The sequence below is a fragment of the Pituophis catenifer genome, unplaced genomic scaffold (genome assembly GCF_029215685.1).
Source record: "Pituophis catenifer annectens isolate HBS135680 unplaced genomic scaffold, rPitCat1.0.hap2 SCAF_14, whole genome shotgun sequence".
Taxonomy (NCBI): domain Eukaryota; kingdom Metazoa; phylum Chordata; class Lepidosauria; order Squamata; family Colubridae; genus Pituophis; species Pituophis catenifer.
Genome location: NW_027256894.1, coordinates 3,425,375 through 3,443,063, shown reverse-complemented (window position 1 = coordinate 3,443,063; position 17,689 = coordinate 3,425,375). Strand labels below are relative to the sequence as shown.

Sequence of the window (17,689 nt, the reverse complement as noted above, 5' to 3'; positions counted from 1 at the left end):
AAGCCAATCAATAAATAATAAATAAATAAATAATAACCCATCTTCCAGACTGATGGGTTCTTCTCTTCTCCAGATGGAGAACAACTGTGAACTATAAAGCATGGGGTACAACGATGCTATAGCACCCGGCGATGGCCATAAAGCATAGCGTTCCCCCTACTGCCCCCTTGTAATCCAGCCCCCAATCGGATTGTCATACCCACAGGTAGTCCTCCACTTACACCAGTTCGTTTAGTGACCGTTAGAAGTTACAATGGCCCTGAAAAAAGTGACCTGTGACCACTTTTCACACTTAATGACGGTTGCAGCATCTCCATGGTCACATGCTCAAAATTCAGGCGCTTGTCTGCTGACTCATGTTTCTGACGGTCATTGTGTTCTGGGGTCATGTGATGACTTTTTGCGACCTTCTGCCAAGCAAAGTAAATGGGGAAGCCAGATTCACTGAACAACCATGTTACTAATTTAATAAATGCAATGATTCACTTAACAACAGCGGCAAGAAAAATGGGGCAAAAGTCCCTTGGGAGTTGGGCGGCATAGAAATGCGACTAAATAAATAAATAAATAAATAAATAAATCTCACTTAAAAAATGCTTAACTTAACATAAATTTTAGGCTCAATTGTGGTTATAACTCAAGGACTACCTGTACTGAGTTTTGGCCAAAAGCATTGTCAAGTGCAGTTGCGTGACCATGGGAACAGCCGTAAAGGCAGGTCAATTACGGAACAGCCGACATGCGGTCAGGGGACTGCGGGGGAGGGGCTGGCGGTCATAACTTTGGAACCAGTTTGTAAGAACCATTTTAGAGGTCTGTTGTAACTTCCTATGGTCCCTAAGCAACCAGTTGTACCAAGTCACCTATAGGAAACCTTGGAAGCAGCTCTTCACTTTCAACAATGTGGAGTATGGAAGACTAGAAGAAACGCACAAGAGAGGGGGACACACAAAATTAAGGATGGTGGTGACTAACATATACTCTCTTTTGTACAGGGGTGGGCCGCTATCGCAACTTTACAACCTGTGGGCTTCAACTCCCAGAATTCCATAGCTGGCTCAGGAATTCTGCGAGTTGGAAGTCCTCAAGTCGTACAGTTGCCATAGTTGTCCACGCTTGCGCTTGTGTGCCTGCCTTTAAGTTTGCAACGTGCCCCATTCCATTCCAGATATGCTGCAGCTGGTTTGCTTCTCCCTGAAAATCAGTGCCAATATATGGGATGCCACTTTCCAAACAGCTGCCAATTCATTGCAGTATCTTAGATAGTCAAACCCGGGGGGAAAATATCTATGCTTCCTGCCAAAAAACCCCCAAAACCTATTTTGGGGTGATTTGTAATTCCCGAAGAGGGAAACTTATCCCCAGCGATGCAAAGCAAACAGAGTCATTTTGACATCTGTTGGAAGGACCGACATGCCATCTTCCCACTAGGAAAGAATTTTTAATATTACCCACAGTAAACAAAACATATATTTTTATTCCATACAAGTTTCATAAAACGGGCCCAAACCAACCAGAATAAAGGAGTCGTATACAGCCATACAGGAAAAAACAAACCCCACATTTTTCACTACTTTTGTGCAATTTATCCATAGGAGGTTCAGGAAAACCAACTGGCATAGAACGGGCAGCTTCCCAGCTCCTTTTTTTTTTTACAACCAGGCAGGAGATGTTTCATGGACAGATTATTGCTTCAAAAGCTTCGTTTCCTGAACTGCTACTTGTTTTGAAACATAAGTCTACTCTAGAAAATGACTCGTGCTACATAGTTAGGCTTCAACACTGCCTTTTTCCAACCCGCCCCGTAATTTATTACCGCCTTTGGAAGTTTGTGAGATGCTCAGCGGCATTTCTGGTTGGAGCTCAGTCTCTGTAGCACCACACAGAGTTTCATCAAAGCCAGGGAGGCTTCGGAAGTCTGTCCTGGAACACTGGCCTGACAGCAACACTGGTGCCCTAGGAATCTGATTCTTCTTCCTCCTCCTCCTCCTCTTCCTCCTCATCACCATGCACTTGTAACTGCAGTTTAGTCTGATTAATGGCCATTTCATTGTCCATCTGTTTAAAGAAAGAAGAAACCGGTCACTTCCTGCCGAGAAATATAAGTCAGGGGTGGAGAAACATCCTGAATGCTGTTTGCAGCAGGTGAGGAAATGCTGGGCTTGGTGGGAACACAGAGATAGTCCTTGACATATGACCGTAATGGAGCCTAACCATTATGGTTGTATGTCGTCATGGTTGTAAAACAGGTTGGTCGCGTGACCTGATTTTACCACCTTTCTCACACAACGATCGTTCAACGTGATCGTAAAATGAGCGCTATGATTTCAAAATAATAGCCGAGGTGGCGCAGTGGTTAGAGTGCAGTACTGCAGCTGCTTCAGCTGACTGCTAGTTCAGCAGATCAGCGGATCAAATCTCACCGGCTCAAGGTTGACTCAGCCTTCCATCCTTCCGAGGTGGGTAAAATGAGGACCCAGATTGTTGGGGGCAATATGCTATTTAGTATACTATCGATTGTTGTAAGCCCCCCAGAGTCCTCGAAGAGTGGGCAGCATAGAAATATGACAAATAATAATAATAATAAATAAAAAAATGAATCCGGTGTTCGCTATGGCACAGTTTTGTCGAAAATGGGAAGAAACTGCTGGTTTTTCAGCAAAACCATCGTAAAACGGTAAAAAAAAAACCTCCATATATATGTTATAAATTCTTACATGTATTAGCACACCAAGATGTTACATTATAAAAAAATGCTTGTCCACAAACAAAATGTAAAAAGGGTGAATCGTGTCTTTCTAATATTGTCTTCCTGAACCCCAGTGAATCACGTTGGGCCAGAAGATGTAAGAAGAATCTGCCAGGGAAAAGTTTCTAAAGTCCTCCTCCTCTTGCCTATGTGGTTGATGCGTTTTCCACCCCACTCCACAGTGACAGAGGGTCTGTAAACCTCTGACGTCATGCCTGCGTCCAGCGTATCTTCCATGAGTGTCTACGGAGATCCTCAGTCATCCAGGTCATGGTTGTCCCAAAGGTGCTTTTTTCTAAAGGCAACTGGACTTTCTTTGTTTTTCCTCAAAGACATTTCGCTTCTCATCCAAGAAGCTTCTTCAGTTCTGACAGAAAGTTGGAAAACGGAAGGATTCATATTCCTTGCAGTCATCTGGTCCTTAGCACCAGTGGTGGGTTCTAACCGGCTTTACTACCGGTTCTCTTTGTGTGCGCGCTTTGCGCGCGATCGCCTCTTTAGCCAAATTAGGGCTTCGCGCAAGCGCATTGCGAATCTGCCCAGCTGAGGTGCGGCAATCCACTCTGCTGCACCTCTCAGCTGGGCGAAAAAAGAAGAAATATAAGGTCGGAATAATGCGGGGGGCGGGCGGGAGGGCCCAGCTCCCGAAGAAAGAGAACTGGTTCGGTGAGGTAATAGTGTCACTGCTACCGGCTCGGCCGAACCGGGCCGAACCGGGAGCAACCCACCACTGCTTAGCACTCTTTCAAAAGTCTGGAAGAGGGGTTAACGAGGCATCTGCATTAAGACTGAACAGCCCTCTCTCGACAAGGGGGAGGGATATGACATCATCCATCTCCTGTTTTCGACACAGTCCTTTCCGCAGTTCCAAGAAGGTTACACACCCATCTGCACTATCCAGGTGGCCCTGGGGGTGCAGATAAACCTCCAATTGGCCTCAATGACTCTCAGGAAAAAAATCCAATTGCGATCAAAAGCGAAATGTCTTCAAGAAAATACAAAGAAAGCCCAGCTGCCTTTAGAAAACAGCATCTATGAGACATCTTCAGCCACGGTGGCGCAGTGGTTAGAGTGCAGTACTGCAGGCTACTTCTGCTGACTGCCGGCTGCCTGCAATTTGGCAGTTCAAATCTCACCAGGCTCAGAGTTGACTCAGCCTTCCAAAGTGGGTAAAATGAGGGCCCAGATTGCTAGGGGCAAGAGGCTAACTATGTAACCCGCTTAAGAGAGGGTTGTAAAGCACTGTGAAGCGGTATACAAGTCTAAGTGTTATTGCTATCTTCCATGAGTGTTTTTAAAATCAAGCTTCTTTGCTTGGAAATATTGTTCACCTACTTGGACAGAAACAGTGGAAAGAATGGGGGGGGGGGAGAATCTCCCTCAGTCAGCATTCTGGTAAATGAGGGACCAGTTACAACCAGTAACTGTCAATCATTAGCCCCAGACCTGCAAAGGCGACTTTTCTCTCCTTGTGAAGGGGACTCAGTCTTTGTGGCCTCTAAACAGGAGAGCTACTTCAGCGGAGTGAAAAAGCCTTACATTTACGTGCTCCTCCGTGACAGCAGCCGAGGGAGTGAACACCGTCCCTTCCCGGGCGTTGATCATGGACTGAAGAGCCAACTCTTCCACCTGGAAACAGAAAATAATGGTCAGTCTTGAAAGAAGCGTTAAGCAACGTCCTTGGGACCGTCCATCTTCCTTTATGAAATCTTGTGGCTTAGAGCAGGTCTCTCCAACCTTGGCAACTTTAAGACTTGTGGACTTCAATTCCCAGAATTCCTCAGCCAGTGCTGGCTGAGGAATTCTGGGAGTTGACGTCCACAAGTCTTAAAGTTGCTAAGGTTGGAGACCCCTGGCTTAGAGGTGAAAATGTAATTTGGCAAGCCAAGGGCTATGGAACCTACTACTAAGCCCGAATGATGTCCCAGGAGGGGAAAATGGCCATTCCTCTCCTGCAATACAGGCAGTCCTCAATTTAAGGACCGGAATTTCCATTTCTAAGCAAGACGATTGTTAAGCGAGTAGCACCCGAATTGACAACTTTTTTGCTATTGCTGCAGTTGTTAAGTGAATCACACATTTGTTAAGTGAGTCTAGCTCCCCTCACTAACTTTGCTTGTCAGAGAAGCCACTGGGAAAGTCAATAAATAGTGATCTCATGACCCTGGGACACCACAACCGTCATAAATACATGCCAGTTGCCAATTTAAAACATACGATGAACGCTTGCAGGAACTGGGCATGGCTAGTCTAGTGAAGAGAAGGACCAGGGGAGACATGATAGCAGTCTTCCAATATTTGAGGGGCTGCCACAGAGAGGAGGGGGTCAAGCTATTTTCCTGAAGGCCAGACAAGGAATAGTGAATGGAAACTGATCAAGGAGAGATTCAACCTAGAAATAAGGAGGAATTTTCTGACATGAGAACAATCAACCAATGGAACAGAAGTTGCCTTTGGAAGTTGTGGGAGCTTCATCACTGGAGTGATGAAAAGACTGGACTGCCATCGGTCAGAAATGATGTAGGGTCTCCTGCTTGAGCAGGGGGTTGGACTGGATCAGAGGTCACCAACTTTTCGGACCTCAGGGACCACTAAATTCATAATTTAAAATCCTGTGGACCGCTAATATGATCTGCCTAATGACCAGCTGGGTGGGAGTGGTTAGGTGATCATGTGACTGGGTGGGCGTGGCCAACTCAATGTCACTCGCGTTGAGGGGCACCTCACCGGCCTCTACTCGCCCCTCCCCTCCCAGCCACTCCTTGCCTGCCCACCTGGGCTCCTTAGGGCCCCAACAGGAAGCAGTTGTTGGAGCTAAGCAGCCACCATGAAAAAGAGTTGGCAAAACAGCTCAGTTCAAATTGGATCTGACTGTGGAGGCTCAGCAGAAGCGCCTCACTGAGGACTACCAGCATAGGCTTTCCAAGCAGAGGGAAGACCTGCAGGAGTGCAAGGCAGGTGCCTGGAGGTTCAGCAGACTGAGATGGTCAGGCCATGATGCAGTCCCACTGGAACAAGGCCCTCCGGCTCCTTGCCACCAGCAGCGCTTCCCTCCAGCCTTCGCCAAAGCCCCGCACCAGGAGGCTGAAGCAGACCCCAAGTCAGAATTTCTTCCCCCCTCCAACCCACACAAGAAGACCCCGAAGGGGGAGACTCTCTGCAGCAACACAAACGTTCATTGCACATATCCGGCCCAGGGGCCGTAGTTTGAGGACGCCGATTTAGTGCAATATAAAAAATGCAAATAATTTTTCTGCGGACCACCAAAATTTTCTCACGGACCACCAGTTGGTGACCGCTGGACTAGATGACCTATAAGGTCCCTTCCAACTCGGTTAATTTGTATCTTAAGTCCCCGAATTTTGATCATGCGACTGGGAATGCTGCAATGGCCCTTAAGCGTGAGGAGTAGTTATAATTTACTTTTTTGCAGTGCTATTGTCAAACAATTGCTAAACAAGCGATTGTAAGATAAGGACTAATCTGTACGTCTTGTGTCGTACAGAAGCTGTCTAGTCTTCTGATTTCAGAAGGAGAAACCAAACAATTTTTTCTTTTATAAACGCCCAGTTCTTAGATTTTAAGGCGACACATGAAGTCTCCTGTTTAATTTTATCCCAATAAACAAAGGGATGAGCTGAGCTGCATAGGAGCAGTCAAATCTGGTCAAATGAAGCCTGCCATTTAGGCTGTCGTTATGGGAAGCATTTTTGGAAATTACAAAAAAAAGCCCTTGATATTTTGTGATAGAAATACTCTGTTTTGATGGAATATCAAGCCTCGGGGAGACCCAGAATGAAGGGGAGACTTGCACTGCCCCCACATTTCAAAGGCTAGCCACATCAGGAGGCCTAGAAACTGGCTGGGCTTCTTTTAAGTTCTAGGTATCTAAGTATTTAGGTATCCAAACAATTGTAAGCAGATCTGCAGAAGAGGAAATGGAGCTGAGCGTCAGACTTAAACGCTAATCCCCTCCGGAAAGCACATTCCTGGAAGTCTATTTATAATGCTAGCCTTTTGTGCATATGGCTGGGTCTTGCTTTCTCATTCATACCAGGGTCTTAGCACCTTGCCAACAGCTGGCTGAGCATTCCCCAGCACCTGTGGTATTCAAATCAACATGGCCAACACCAGGCCTGGAGGATGGCTGGTTAAGCCCTTTTATGGCCCTGAGCGCCGTGGGGAGAAACAGGGTGTTAAGTCTCAAGCCACTATCGGAGGAGAGCTATATTAATCTTTGACAGCCAAAATTCAGAAAATGTACCTTTTCAGATTAACTAGCATATATATATATATATTTGTCTTTCTTGTTGTGCCTTTACCCTGCCCTCTGCCTCCTCCCATTTTCATTCTGTATCCATTTAGCCACATCTTGCATCTGGTCCCGGCATCTAAAGTTTGTAAGGTTGTAGTTCCCGACTTACAACCAGGGCTGGGCTGCTGGGGGTTCGTAGGGGTTCGGGAGAACCTCTAGCTAAGATTCTGTGCAGTTTGGAGAACCCGCAAATCCCACTCCTGGCTGGCCCTGCCCAGCCCCTCCCAGGAGTCTTCACACGGCCTGTTTTGGATGCAAGTAAGTGCACGGCACACGCGGAGGCTCGGGAAGGGCAAAAAAACGGGCCTACCGGAAGTTCGGAAAGGCCTCGGGAGTCTGGGGAGGCCATTTTCGCCCTCCCAGAAGCTCAAGGAAAGCCTCTGGAGCCCTGGGAGGGCAAAAACGCTCCCCCCCCGCCATGGTGCAGGAGGCCAACTAGGCCACGCCCACCCAGCAACGGGGCAGAGAACCCCTTGCTAAAAATTTTTAAGCCCACCCTTGCTTACAAGAGTTCATTTAGTGATTGCTCAAAGTTACAACGGCACTGAAATAAAGTGACTTATGACCATTTTTCATACCTGCAATCACTGCAACATTCCCATGGTCACATCTTCAAAAATCAGATGCTTGGCAACTGACTCATGTCTGTGACGATCCCGGGGTCACATGATCATCTTTTGCAAAATTTCTGACCAACAAAGTCAATGGGGAAGCCAGATTCACTTAACAACCACGTCACTAATTTAACAACTGCACTGATTCACTTAACAACTGTGGCAAGATAGGTCGTAAAATGGGGCAAAACTCCCAAATGTCTCGCTTAGTGACAGAAATTTTGGGCTCAGTTGTGGTCATAAATCAAGAACAACCTGTACTGGACTAGATGATCTCTGAGGTCCCTTCCAACTCAGTGAAGCCAATCGTACCCTCTTCCCAGTGGTGAAATGTAAAATTTGTTACTACCGGTTCTGTGGGCGTGGCTTGGTGGGGGAGGGGTAATATGACTGAGTGGGCGTAGCCAACTTTTTTTTTTTACTTTTAAAACCATTTTTTCTACAACCTCTTCAGCTGAAAAGGTTGCAAAAAAGTGCTTTTAAAAGCCTCTGACGATCCCAGCTGAGCCGCGCAATCATCAGAGGCTTTTTTTTTTACTTTTAAAAGCATTTTTTTCGGCTGAACAGGTTGTAGAAAAAATGCTTTAGAAAAAAAAGCCTCTGATGATTGCGCGGCTCAGCTGGGCTTGGGGGGGGCAGGAATTTTTGCTATTGGTTCTCTGAACCACCTGCTGCCATTGCTACCGGATCAGGCGATCCGGTCCGAACCGGGAGCATTTCACCCCTGGGTCTTCCCCAGAAATCTGTCCCACAGGCTTGGAAAAGTTGCTGCTTTCTCACGGCTTGACTCCCCAGCACCTTAACACAGAGAGCTTTGCTGGCTGGGGAATTCTGGGAGTTGAAGTCTACCAAGCTTAAAGTTGCCAAGGTTGGAGACTCCTGTTCTAAGCAACTCCACAAATTGAAGAGAGGTGGACAGGCACAAAGGATGGGTTTCTGTATTTATGGCCCTCGATTTTTGAAATGCCCTCTTTCGGAACAATCTGCTTGGATTGTCTAGCAAGCTAGACCAAGCCTTTTCTCTTTATCAAAACGTTTAAAATCTTTTATCGTTATGGTTTGATGCATTTTCTGTTCTCATTCCTCCAGAGTTCCTCAATCCTTAACTGGGTTAAAAATAACAATTCTCTGCTGCTCGGAGTTAAGTCCTTGAGATGGACAGCCACATCAACTAAAATGGTAAACAACAATAGCACAATACAAAGCCAAACACCCACCGAACAAGGGCCCATCCCATAAACCCAAAAGGCAGGTGTGGGGTTGAAGGAGAAGCTTGGATGGCTGCTTTGGTCTGGACCAGGCTATCTTAAGCTTTTACGACCCCTTCCCACTTTTAAAAATTATAGAGAATTACAAATAAGCTTTTGTTCGCATATTTATCAATATTTACCATGTTAAAATTTTAAATTGATGCATTCCCTGCCACTTGCCAAGAATATTTCATGGGATTTTTAATATTGAATTATATAGGCTGGCAAATCATTTTGATTTCAAGGATCCCCATGGGACCTTGAACCATAATTTGAGACACCCCGGCCTTTACAAAGCATTCATGCAAGGAACATAGGCTTTGTTACCCCCTATGTCTGATTTCCTATAGCTTTTGGATTAAAACACCCATCATCTCCAGACAAAGAAATGGTCCTGGGGTGGGGGTGGGGGGAGAGGAGAGGTAGGCTATTCAAGAGCCTTGGTGGTGCAGCGGACTAAACTACTGTTAAAGTAGCATTTAGCTGCCAGCTGCCTGCAATTACTGCGAGTTCAATTCTCACCAGGCTCAAGGTTGACTCAGCCTTCCATCCTTCCGAGGTAGGTAAAAATGAGGACCCGGATTGTGGGGGCAATAAGCTCACTTTGTATATAAAAGAACACCGCTTAGGAAGGGGGGGGGCAAAAAGCCCTACTAAGCAGGTATATACAAAAGTATGAGGGCTATTGCTTAATGCATTGTAAGCCGCCCTGAGTCTCCGGAAAAGGGCAGCATATAAATCTAACCAATAAATAAATAAATTCAGGAGGATTTTGGGGGGAAGTTGAGTTACAACCCTGCCTGCAACCCCTCTTTTTTGTGTGGGTGCAAAAGCCCCCGCTTGCACTCTTCCAAATTTATTGGACTATCATACCCATTATCCTGTGCCTTGGGTCTTACAGACCTAGAGACAATGGGGGGGGGGAGAGACCTTTGGAGATTCTCAGTCCTCCAGGTCATGGGTGTCCCAAAGGTGCTTTCCCCCCCCCCCCGCCTCAAGAGGCAACTGGACTCTGGGTTTTTTTTCCTTTGAAGTCGTTTTGGTTCTCCTCCAAGAAGCTTCTTCAACTCTGGCTGGATGGTGGGGAAGGGAAGTCAGAGCTGAAGAAGCCTCTTGGAAGAGAAGCGAAACGTCTTCAAAGAAAAAAAAACCAAGTCTTGAAAAAAAAAGCACCTTTGGGACAATTGGGGGGGGAGGGGAGAGACCGCTGGGAGGAGGCAGACTCCCTTCCTCCCCCCGTTCAGAGGCTGTGCCTTTGGGGTGACAGCGCCCCATGCCGCCCCGGCGGGGTACGACACGCGTGTGGGCGTCCACACGTGCGCAGTTCGGGGCTACCCCCCTCTTCCCCCGGGGGCTGGCCCCGCTCCCTCCCTCCCTCCCTCCCTCCCTGCGCACCTTGAGGCGGGTGAGCTGGTCGTGCAGCGCCTCCTTGACCCGCAGCAGCGTCTCCTCCTCCTTGCGGAGCTCCTGCAGGCGGCTCAGCATCCTGCTCCCCTCCCCGCCTCGGGGGGCGCGCGCAGGGATGACGTCGCCGGCGACGGCCCTCTTGCCGGCCGGAGGGAGAAGAGGCGAGGGACGCGGGAGCCGCCATCTTGCTCCAGGGCGGAAGAGAGGGAAGAAAAGACACGTGCCTGGTTTCGAGGCCCGAAGTGAGAGGCTCTTAATGTGGCCCCGCCCCGCCCCGCCCCCCCAAAATGGGGAGGGGAGCAAAAGCCAGCAATGACGTGGGCGGAAAGGCTAGCGGCAGAGGGGAGCCAATCACCCACCCGCCCAAAGACCCTTTTCGCTCTGCCCAGGGCGTTATCCTCGAGGGAAGAAACGCGAGTGGGGTTCCTTTTTCGAAAGCTTGTTAGCACCCTAGCGTTTGTGAGGGAGGTGGGCAGCTTACAAATGTGATCGATAAATCCTCGCATATTGCCAATAATTTGTGTCGCAAATCTACGTTTTTTTTCCCCTGCTGCCCGGTCTGTCCCAACGGAGCTCAGGAATGCAAAAGTTTACAACACTGGATTCAGATACGCCGAGATTTAAGCACTGCAGTATCTGCAAGAGATTAAAAGGCCCCATCTTCCTGTATTGATTTAGCCAGGTATAAGGAACGTATGTGCAAGGATTTTTAAATCTGGTAGAGAAGTGTCATTATAGACCTTTACGTTAATTTGTGAGTTTACAATGCATTCCCTATTTTGTAAAATCTACTCCAACACAGAAACGGTATCACCTGGGTGGACCCCAGAAGGCCTTCAACTCCCAGGCATCATTTCTTCACATCCGCTTTGTTATATAGCTGGGAGATCTCTGAGCAGAAAGCGTTAAAGCCAAACACCCTCCAAATCGGAGGCAACCTAGCATCCTTTTCCCCAAAAGTACAGTACCATTGTTAATAGCACATACACCAATAGCAAATCTGCTTTTCCTATCAATTTCTATTTTTCATTAAGAGATATTTATGCAGAAACAAAAAGCATTAACAAAAAAAAAGCCAGAAACTATTTGTAAAGGTCCCACATTTTTTCTCCTGAGATCTTGATAGAATTCCTTTTCTGTGGCTGTGATGGAGAGATTCCAGCTTGGTAATGAAATCCGGTTTTCTCCTCCTGCCATTCCTGCAACATCTGCTTAATTTTTATGTTGTTGGACCCTCAGGTGAATATGTTCATGCAAGGGGCATCCTTTAGCTCAAGTCATGCTGCTCTGTTTCTAATTATCTTGCATTCTACTGAATTATGCTACTCTCTGCAAATAAAAGATGAAATGACACCACCACTTTGGATATTTTTTTTTATTATGGGTAAATTGAGACTTTTTGAGCATTAAATCATAAAAGTGTAGAAACTCTTTTTATGCTGTACTTTCACTCTTTTCAGCACCTGCCACTTGGATCTTCGCTTTTCCTTTCGCTGCCTTTTCCTCTCTGAGTTTGTGCTATGAAAAAAACAGAAAACAGTTCAGTCATTTCTATTCCTTTAAAACAGTTGTTCTGGAATAACATTTCAGAAATGTCAAGCCACTCACATTTTTAGCATGGCGCAGAATAGTGTTACGCCTCATAGTTTTGGCATATGGGTTCAGTTTAACCATGATTCTCAAATTCTTCAGTGGATTCTTCTTAAGGACTCTACGACGGATCTTCTTCCTGCAGAACAGATGGGTACACAGAACTGTGAACACAACTTTGGTGGATCACTCGGTGTGCATAAAGGGTATCTACCAAGGACCAATACTGGGGAGAAGAGGTCGCATGCAGAAAAGTACAACACAACTCCATCTTCATGGGAACACAAGCACACTTTTATCCTCCAGAGAACAAAAGCTTGTGGTTTGGATACGTACTTGGGTGGACGTAGGGCCTTCTGGATCTCCTGGCTTTTTAGGATCCTTCCAAGATCAGTATTCGTCATCTTATGCATTGGCAGACTGCATTGAAAGACAGATTAGAACAAAGATATAATTAATGCATTATTCTTTTCAAGGAGGAATATATATTGGAAGGTATATATAACGTTACCATAGAAACAGAGGTGGAACAAGCCCAGACTATTAATAGTGCAAACCCCTCCAAATGTGATTATCCAGAGAATGGCTCTGGCACTTCAGATATTAAAGCCTGCAGGTGTTATCTATGCAACACCTGTCAACTACTTTATAGTGTCGTCAATTACACTAAAGAAAGCCCCTCTCCCCTTCAAAGCTCAAGTACTGCACAGCTCCTACTATATTTCTATATATTATGAATTACTAAAAGAGCTGTGGTGGCCCAGTGGTTAGAATGCAGTATTTGCAGGCTGACAGTGCCCAGTGCCAGGAATTTGATGGAAGGCTGACTCAGCTTTCCATCCTTTGGATGGAAGTAAAATGAAGACCCAGATTGTTGAGGGCAATATGCTCACTTTGTAAGCCGCTTAGAGAATGCTGTAAAAGCACAATGAAGCGGTATATAAATCTATTGCTAACAGCAAAGGTGAACAATGACTGAGGTCATCCCCATTCAAAGGCCCCTTGAGTTGGACATGCCTGGGTTCGGACTTTCAGTGTTCCAGTTTGCAAAGCTGAAAACCAGGCCAAGACAGACTCACTTGTAGCTACTTTTCAGGGTGGCAGGCTTGCGCCAAGTGCCGTATAAGTCATCCAACTTGCGGAAAGCACTTTCAGTCCAGATGCAGAAACGTCCAACGTGGCCACCAGGAGCGAGTCTCAAGAGGTTGAGCTTATTCACATTGAGAAGAGTAATTCCTATTAGGGGAGAGAATGCCAGATGTCCTTCCATGTAAAACATACCCACAAAGTTATTTTTTAAAACTCAAATCCATGAAGTTTAGAAAGTAAATGCATCTCAAATGAAATCCACCACCTGATACTTAAGTCAGAACTTCCACCAAATCATGTGTTTTCAGAAACACGGACCAATGAAGTGGAATATCATCATTCAGGGCCCTTTTCCAGCCTACAACTTTGTTGTGAATCCTGGAGGGTAACTGAAGGGAGTACCTGGGATATTCCTGAATGCTTTTATGACGCCATTGTCTTCGTTATAGATAATGCAAGGTCCCCTGCGCTGGATGCGACGGCGGTTCCTCATTTTACCTTTGCCTGCCCGCATACGCTGAGAGGCATAGACCTGGACAGAAACAGGTGTGTAAAAACTCAAATTCACTACTTCACTATTGCACGACAAACAGATCCTGTACCCAGCAATTCAGAATTTCACTATCGTCAACGTTTATCTGAAACACGGACCAGTGAAAAATTCATCATGTACAAAGGCAACAGTGATTATTATGTATGCTCAGTCGTCTTTGGTATCTCTCTTTGCGTACTAAATGCTAAGCTCTTTGAAGTTAGTGAATTCTAGTAATGAACTGGCCAGCAGATTTTTCAAGCCAAATAAAACAATCAGTCTGTCCATCAGTCAGCAATGCTTCTGCTTTGTAATTGATGATCAACCCACCTTTTTGATATCATTCCAAGCTTTCAGCTTCTTAAGTAGGAGAACAGCTTCCTTGGTTTTTTTGTAGCCTTCAACTTTGTCTTCAACTACCAGAGGAAGTTCTGGAATCTCTTCAATGCGGTGACCTGACATAAAGATAGCAAAAGCATCATTTAAAGTTTAGAGTTGGCAACCTACTACCCTGACTTTTCCGTTGACTTTCAATTAATTTCTGAGTACATTTAAAGACTAATGGAGTGATCTAGTTGTCTCCAGAATGACCTTCTGTGCAAGTAGCCTGTCCAATACCCTCATCCTGGTTAAGCATGCTTTAGATCACTGCCACCTCTATCCTAATTGAAAGGGAAGCAAGCTATGTTTTTATATGCTCATGACCTTGTCGAATACCTTCTCCCTGCGGGTTCATTTGGCACCTACCCCCAGGCATCTCAATTAAGGTTCCTGAAGCATTTTTGTAGTGTTATTATATTGGAATTTATATCTGTTTGTTGTAATTACTTTTAAATTTCTGCTTTTTGATTTTATCATTCCTGTGTTGCAGCATTATTTTAGGTTTTATGTTTTTATCTATTGTGAACTTGATGTGGTTATAAGGATATTTATACAAGTGCAGTAAGTGAAACACTTAATACCCTTCCCTAGATACTATTTTATATGCTCAGTTCAATTACATTTACCCTGTATACCAATGCCATTGCAGAAAGATACTTGCCTTTAGACATGACTAGAGCGGGAAGAGCAGAAGCTGCCAGAGCAGAGCAGATGGCATAGCGCTTCTGAGTGACGTTCACTCTGCGGTGCCAGCGTCGCCAAGTTTTGGTTGGGGCGAACATGCGACCTCCACGACACATCTATGCATCGGGCGTCAAGGATGGAACTGTCTTTTTATTGCAGGAAGCCCCTCTTCCACCTTGCTCAGAGTTAAAGGATCATCAATCATCTGCACCAGCTGATGACAGCAGGCAACTGTCACTGAATACAGAGTAAGGCGCAAATTACAACATCATTGCAAGTAAGGGACCTCTCTTCTTGTAACCAAAACAAGACAAGTAATTGGTATTGGGTTTTCTATGCTACAAGGGCTTTAAGTGAACTTTCCATCAAACAAAATATAAACATTTTAAATCATAACACTGAACTTCAGTGTTTGATATGCATAGCTTCTATGCATATCAAATAATTTGTGTAATGAAGGATACATTGCCAAAAGCACCCTGGCCAGATCGATGAGTTCCACCCCCACGAACCCTCGGAATACGAGCAACTGCCCTTCCAGTACCCCAAGATTCAGCACTGGTCTGGTGTCCTAGGGAAAAGAAAAAATATATATATTCACCACACAGATTATAGATATTAGGTAATTTCCCTGAAGATTTAAGCACCAACATCAGATCGTCTAGTAATATTAATAAAAGCAAACTTTTTCCAACAGGGCTTGGAAACAAACATCTGCTTCATGTTTCCTAATGAATCTATAATGAGCCATTCTAAATATTATTGATTTTTTTGTAAGTGGCTGTAATTTATTTTGATTTTTTGCAAGTTTATATTTTATCTAAAGACATGTGATTGCAGTGGTATGTAAATATGGGAAATTCAAGACTAAGTAAAATTTCACCATTCTTGTGAATACTAAAATGCTTTCTGTTGCAGAATCTCATTTTCAAACCCAATAACTCTTTGGATTATTTTAAAGCTCAAACTAAATGAAACCACTATGATGTTTGGTTTTTTTTAATGTTATCATCTGAAGAAAGTATGTTTCATAGTGGATTACTGCATATTTCAAATCAAGTGTCATCACTGCTTGGGATGTGATAACTGCCATCACTTTTAATATTGAAAAGCAGTGAATTTCCATCTTTCAAATTTTTACAAAACACAACTCTTCTGCAACTTACCTGCAAGTTCACTGACGGCATAGGGCTGCCTGCTGTTCTTCCTCAAATTAGTGTGAACAAAATTCACAATGTCTGGGCGAATCGGAGCCTTGAATACAGCAGGCATGGTGACATTTTTACCTGAAACCTCTCCCTTTTCGGAGTAAACCGATACTAATGGTCGAGTACAAGCCTGGAGAGGGAAAAGGCACATTAGGCTTGCAATTCAACTCATTCTGCTGATGCACAATAACATAGAACTATTGCTCAGTTTGGAAGAGTCGTCAGTTCAATGGCAACAGTTTATGGACAGCAGGCAAACCGTCCCTGAATACCAGATAGGACGCAAATTACAACATCATAGCAATACATGTGTTCAATGCATTGGATTCTGCACGCCTATACCCAGCATGCTGCAGCATAGTGCATCTTGACTTTAATGTTAAATATGAATTATACTGCCTCTCAGCATGGAAATTTGATTTACCTCAACACTTGGTGTGTGTGTGTGGGGGAATGTTATCTAACACTGAGTAGTCCAAACACAAAGATAATAATGGAAGAATTACTTCATTTCTCACAAGGACCACCCCAATCCTTCCGCAAGCCATTGAACTTGTAATTTGCTTCACAAGGCCCACTTGCAATCATTTCCAGGAATCTATCTATGTACTCTATTATAAGACCATAGTAATACAGTTTAGATCAGAGGTCTCCAACCTTGGCAACTTTAAGCCTGGCGGACTTCAACTCCCAGAATTCCCCAGCCAGCTTTGCTTTGCTGGGGAATTCTGGGAGTTGAAGTCCGCCAGGCTTAAAGTTGCCAAGGTTGGAGACCCCTGATTTAGATCGTACCAATACTTATGTAGTCACACAAAGTACCACAAGCCTACCTCTCATCTTGCAACTACAAAGAACTGAAATTTATTTATTTATTTATTATATTTCTATACCGCCTTTCTCCCGTAGGACTCAAGGCGGTGTACAGTCAAGAAAAATATAGACACACAAACATCATAAAATTGAAATGAAGGCATGTGGCTAATTTTTGGCCTTAATACTACACCTGAGAGGTAACTCAATATGGAGATTCCATCTGGCTCGGCATTTCGATGGTGTGCGTGCGTGCGTGTGTCAACTAACACTAAGTCAATGCTCCTTGAGCAGCTGAAAGGCCTTTTAACACCCCGATCTGCTGACTTGCTTCAAGAGGCCCAAGCGTGAATTTCACCTCCTTCCTACAACCATTCCTAAGACTATTATTATTTATTACTGTCAAGATTACCATAACTACCCACCACGGGGTTACAGCAAGATTCGTGCTTTAATATGGTCAGGAATCTACGTTTCCATTATTGTTGTTGGTAGAGCGAGCGCGGATAGGCTCCACGGTGCGTGGCGGCCTCCTTGGAAGGGCGACCGTCTTTCCCAACCACCACCCCCGACCTAAAAGCGCGTGAGGGCTCCCTGCGAGGCGAGGGCCGGGCCTCGGCCTTGGCTCGCTCGGCCTCCACGCGGCAGCGACTCCTCCATGACTCCAAGATGGCGCCTGCCCGGCCGGCCTCCGGCCTGCTCTCTCCCCGCGTTCCCCAGGAGGAGCCCCTTTCGTTTCCCGCTTGTCAGCCGAGGCGTTCCGGCGACTCCCGCGGCTTCTTCCCCCATCCGGCCCGCTTCCCTCCTCACCATGATGGGCGCCTTCAAGACCGCTGAGGAGCCCCTCGCGCGGCGCCCGTCTCCGCCTCAGCCCCGACCGGAAAAGGAAGGTCGCCTCGCAGCTCTAGGCTTTTGCCGCTTGCGCGCACGGCCCCGCCCCTAACGAGCCGAGTAAGCGCCCCTCAGCCGGCAGCTCGCCCGCGTCTTCGTCCCTTTCCGTTCTGATGTCCTCGTCTAGCGAAGATGAAGGAAAAAATCTTTTCCAGCCTCATTCTCCGTT

General features: G+C 45.7%; 2 protein-coding genes and 3 non-coding genes across 5 annotated transcripts; all 5 read right to left on the bottom strand.

Annotated features, from left to right (window-relative positions):
- Positions 1–1,457: 1,457 nt before the first annotated feature.
- On the bottom strand, positions 1,458–10,435 carry SNAPC5 (small nuclear RNA activating complex polypeptide 5). Its single transcript, XM_070953629.1, has 3 exons — positions 10,324–10,435; positions 4,289–4,378; positions 1,458–2,058 (listed from the first exon to the last, which is right to left on the bottom strand). Exons 1-3 carry the CDS (start codon positions 10,411–10,413, stop codon positions 1,957–1,959), a joined length of 282 nt encoding a protein of 93 aa, XP_070809730.1. The 5' UTR covers positions 10,414–10,435; the 3' UTR covers positions 1,458–1,956.
- A 1,260-nt stretch (positions 10,436–11,695) lies between these two features.
- Positions 11,696–17,541, bottom strand: RPL4 (ribosomal protein L4). The gene is made up of 10 exons (XM_070953332.1): positions 17,440–17,541; positions 15,778–15,949; positions 15,076–15,182; positions 14,589–14,727; positions 13,877–14,001; positions 13,417–13,546; positions 13,005–13,161; positions 12,262–12,345; positions 11,944–12,064; positions 11,696–11,853 (listed from the first exon to the last, which is right to left on the bottom strand). The coding sequence occupies exons 1-10, from the start codon at positions 17,440–17,442 to the stop codon at positions 11,770–11,772; spliced, it is 1,122 nt and encodes a 373-aa protein (XP_070809433.1). The 5' UTR covers positions 17,443–17,541; the 3' UTR covers positions 11,696–11,769.
- Positions 13,288–13,359, bottom strand: LOC139324227 (small nucleolar RNA SNORD18). Its single transcript, XR_011601063.1, has one exon. It is a non-coding gene; the product is annotated as a small nucleolar RNA SNORD18 (small nucleolar RNA).
- LOC139324228 (small nucleolar RNA SNORD16) lies at positions 14,789–14,887 on the bottom strand. The gene has a single exon (XR_011601064.1). It is a non-coding gene; the product is annotated as a small nucleolar RNA SNORD16 (small nucleolar RNA).
- On the bottom strand, positions 16,021–16,122 carry LOC139324223 (small nucleolar RNA SNORD16). The gene has a single exon (XR_011601059.1). It is a non-coding gene; the product is annotated as a small nucleolar RNA SNORD16 (small nucleolar RNA).
- Positions 17,542–17,689: the final 148 nt, after the last annotated feature.

Coding starts and splice junctions, on each gene's coding strand:
- SNAPC5 (XM_070953629.1), bottom strand. CDS start 10,413: ATGCTGAGCCGCCTGCAGGAGCTCCGCAAGGAGGAGGAGACGCTGCTG. Junction 4,379..10,323: donor ACCAGCTCACCCGCCTCAAG/GTGCGCAGGGAG, acceptor TTCTGTTTCCAG/GTGGAAGAGTTGGCTCTTCA. Junction 2,059..4,288: donor TCACGGAGGAGCACGTAAAT/GTAAGGCTTTTT, acceptor TTCTTTAAACAG/ATGGACAATGAAATGGCCAT.
- RPL4 (XM_070953332.1), bottom strand. Junction 13,162..13,416: donor AGCATTCAGGAATATCCCAG/GTACTCCCTTCA, acceptor CTCCCCTAATAG/GAATTACTCTTCTCAATGTG. Junction 11,854..11,943: donor TTCTGCGCCATGCTAAAAAT/GTGAGTGGCTTG, acceptor TTTTTTTCATAG/CACAAACTCAGAGAGGAAAA.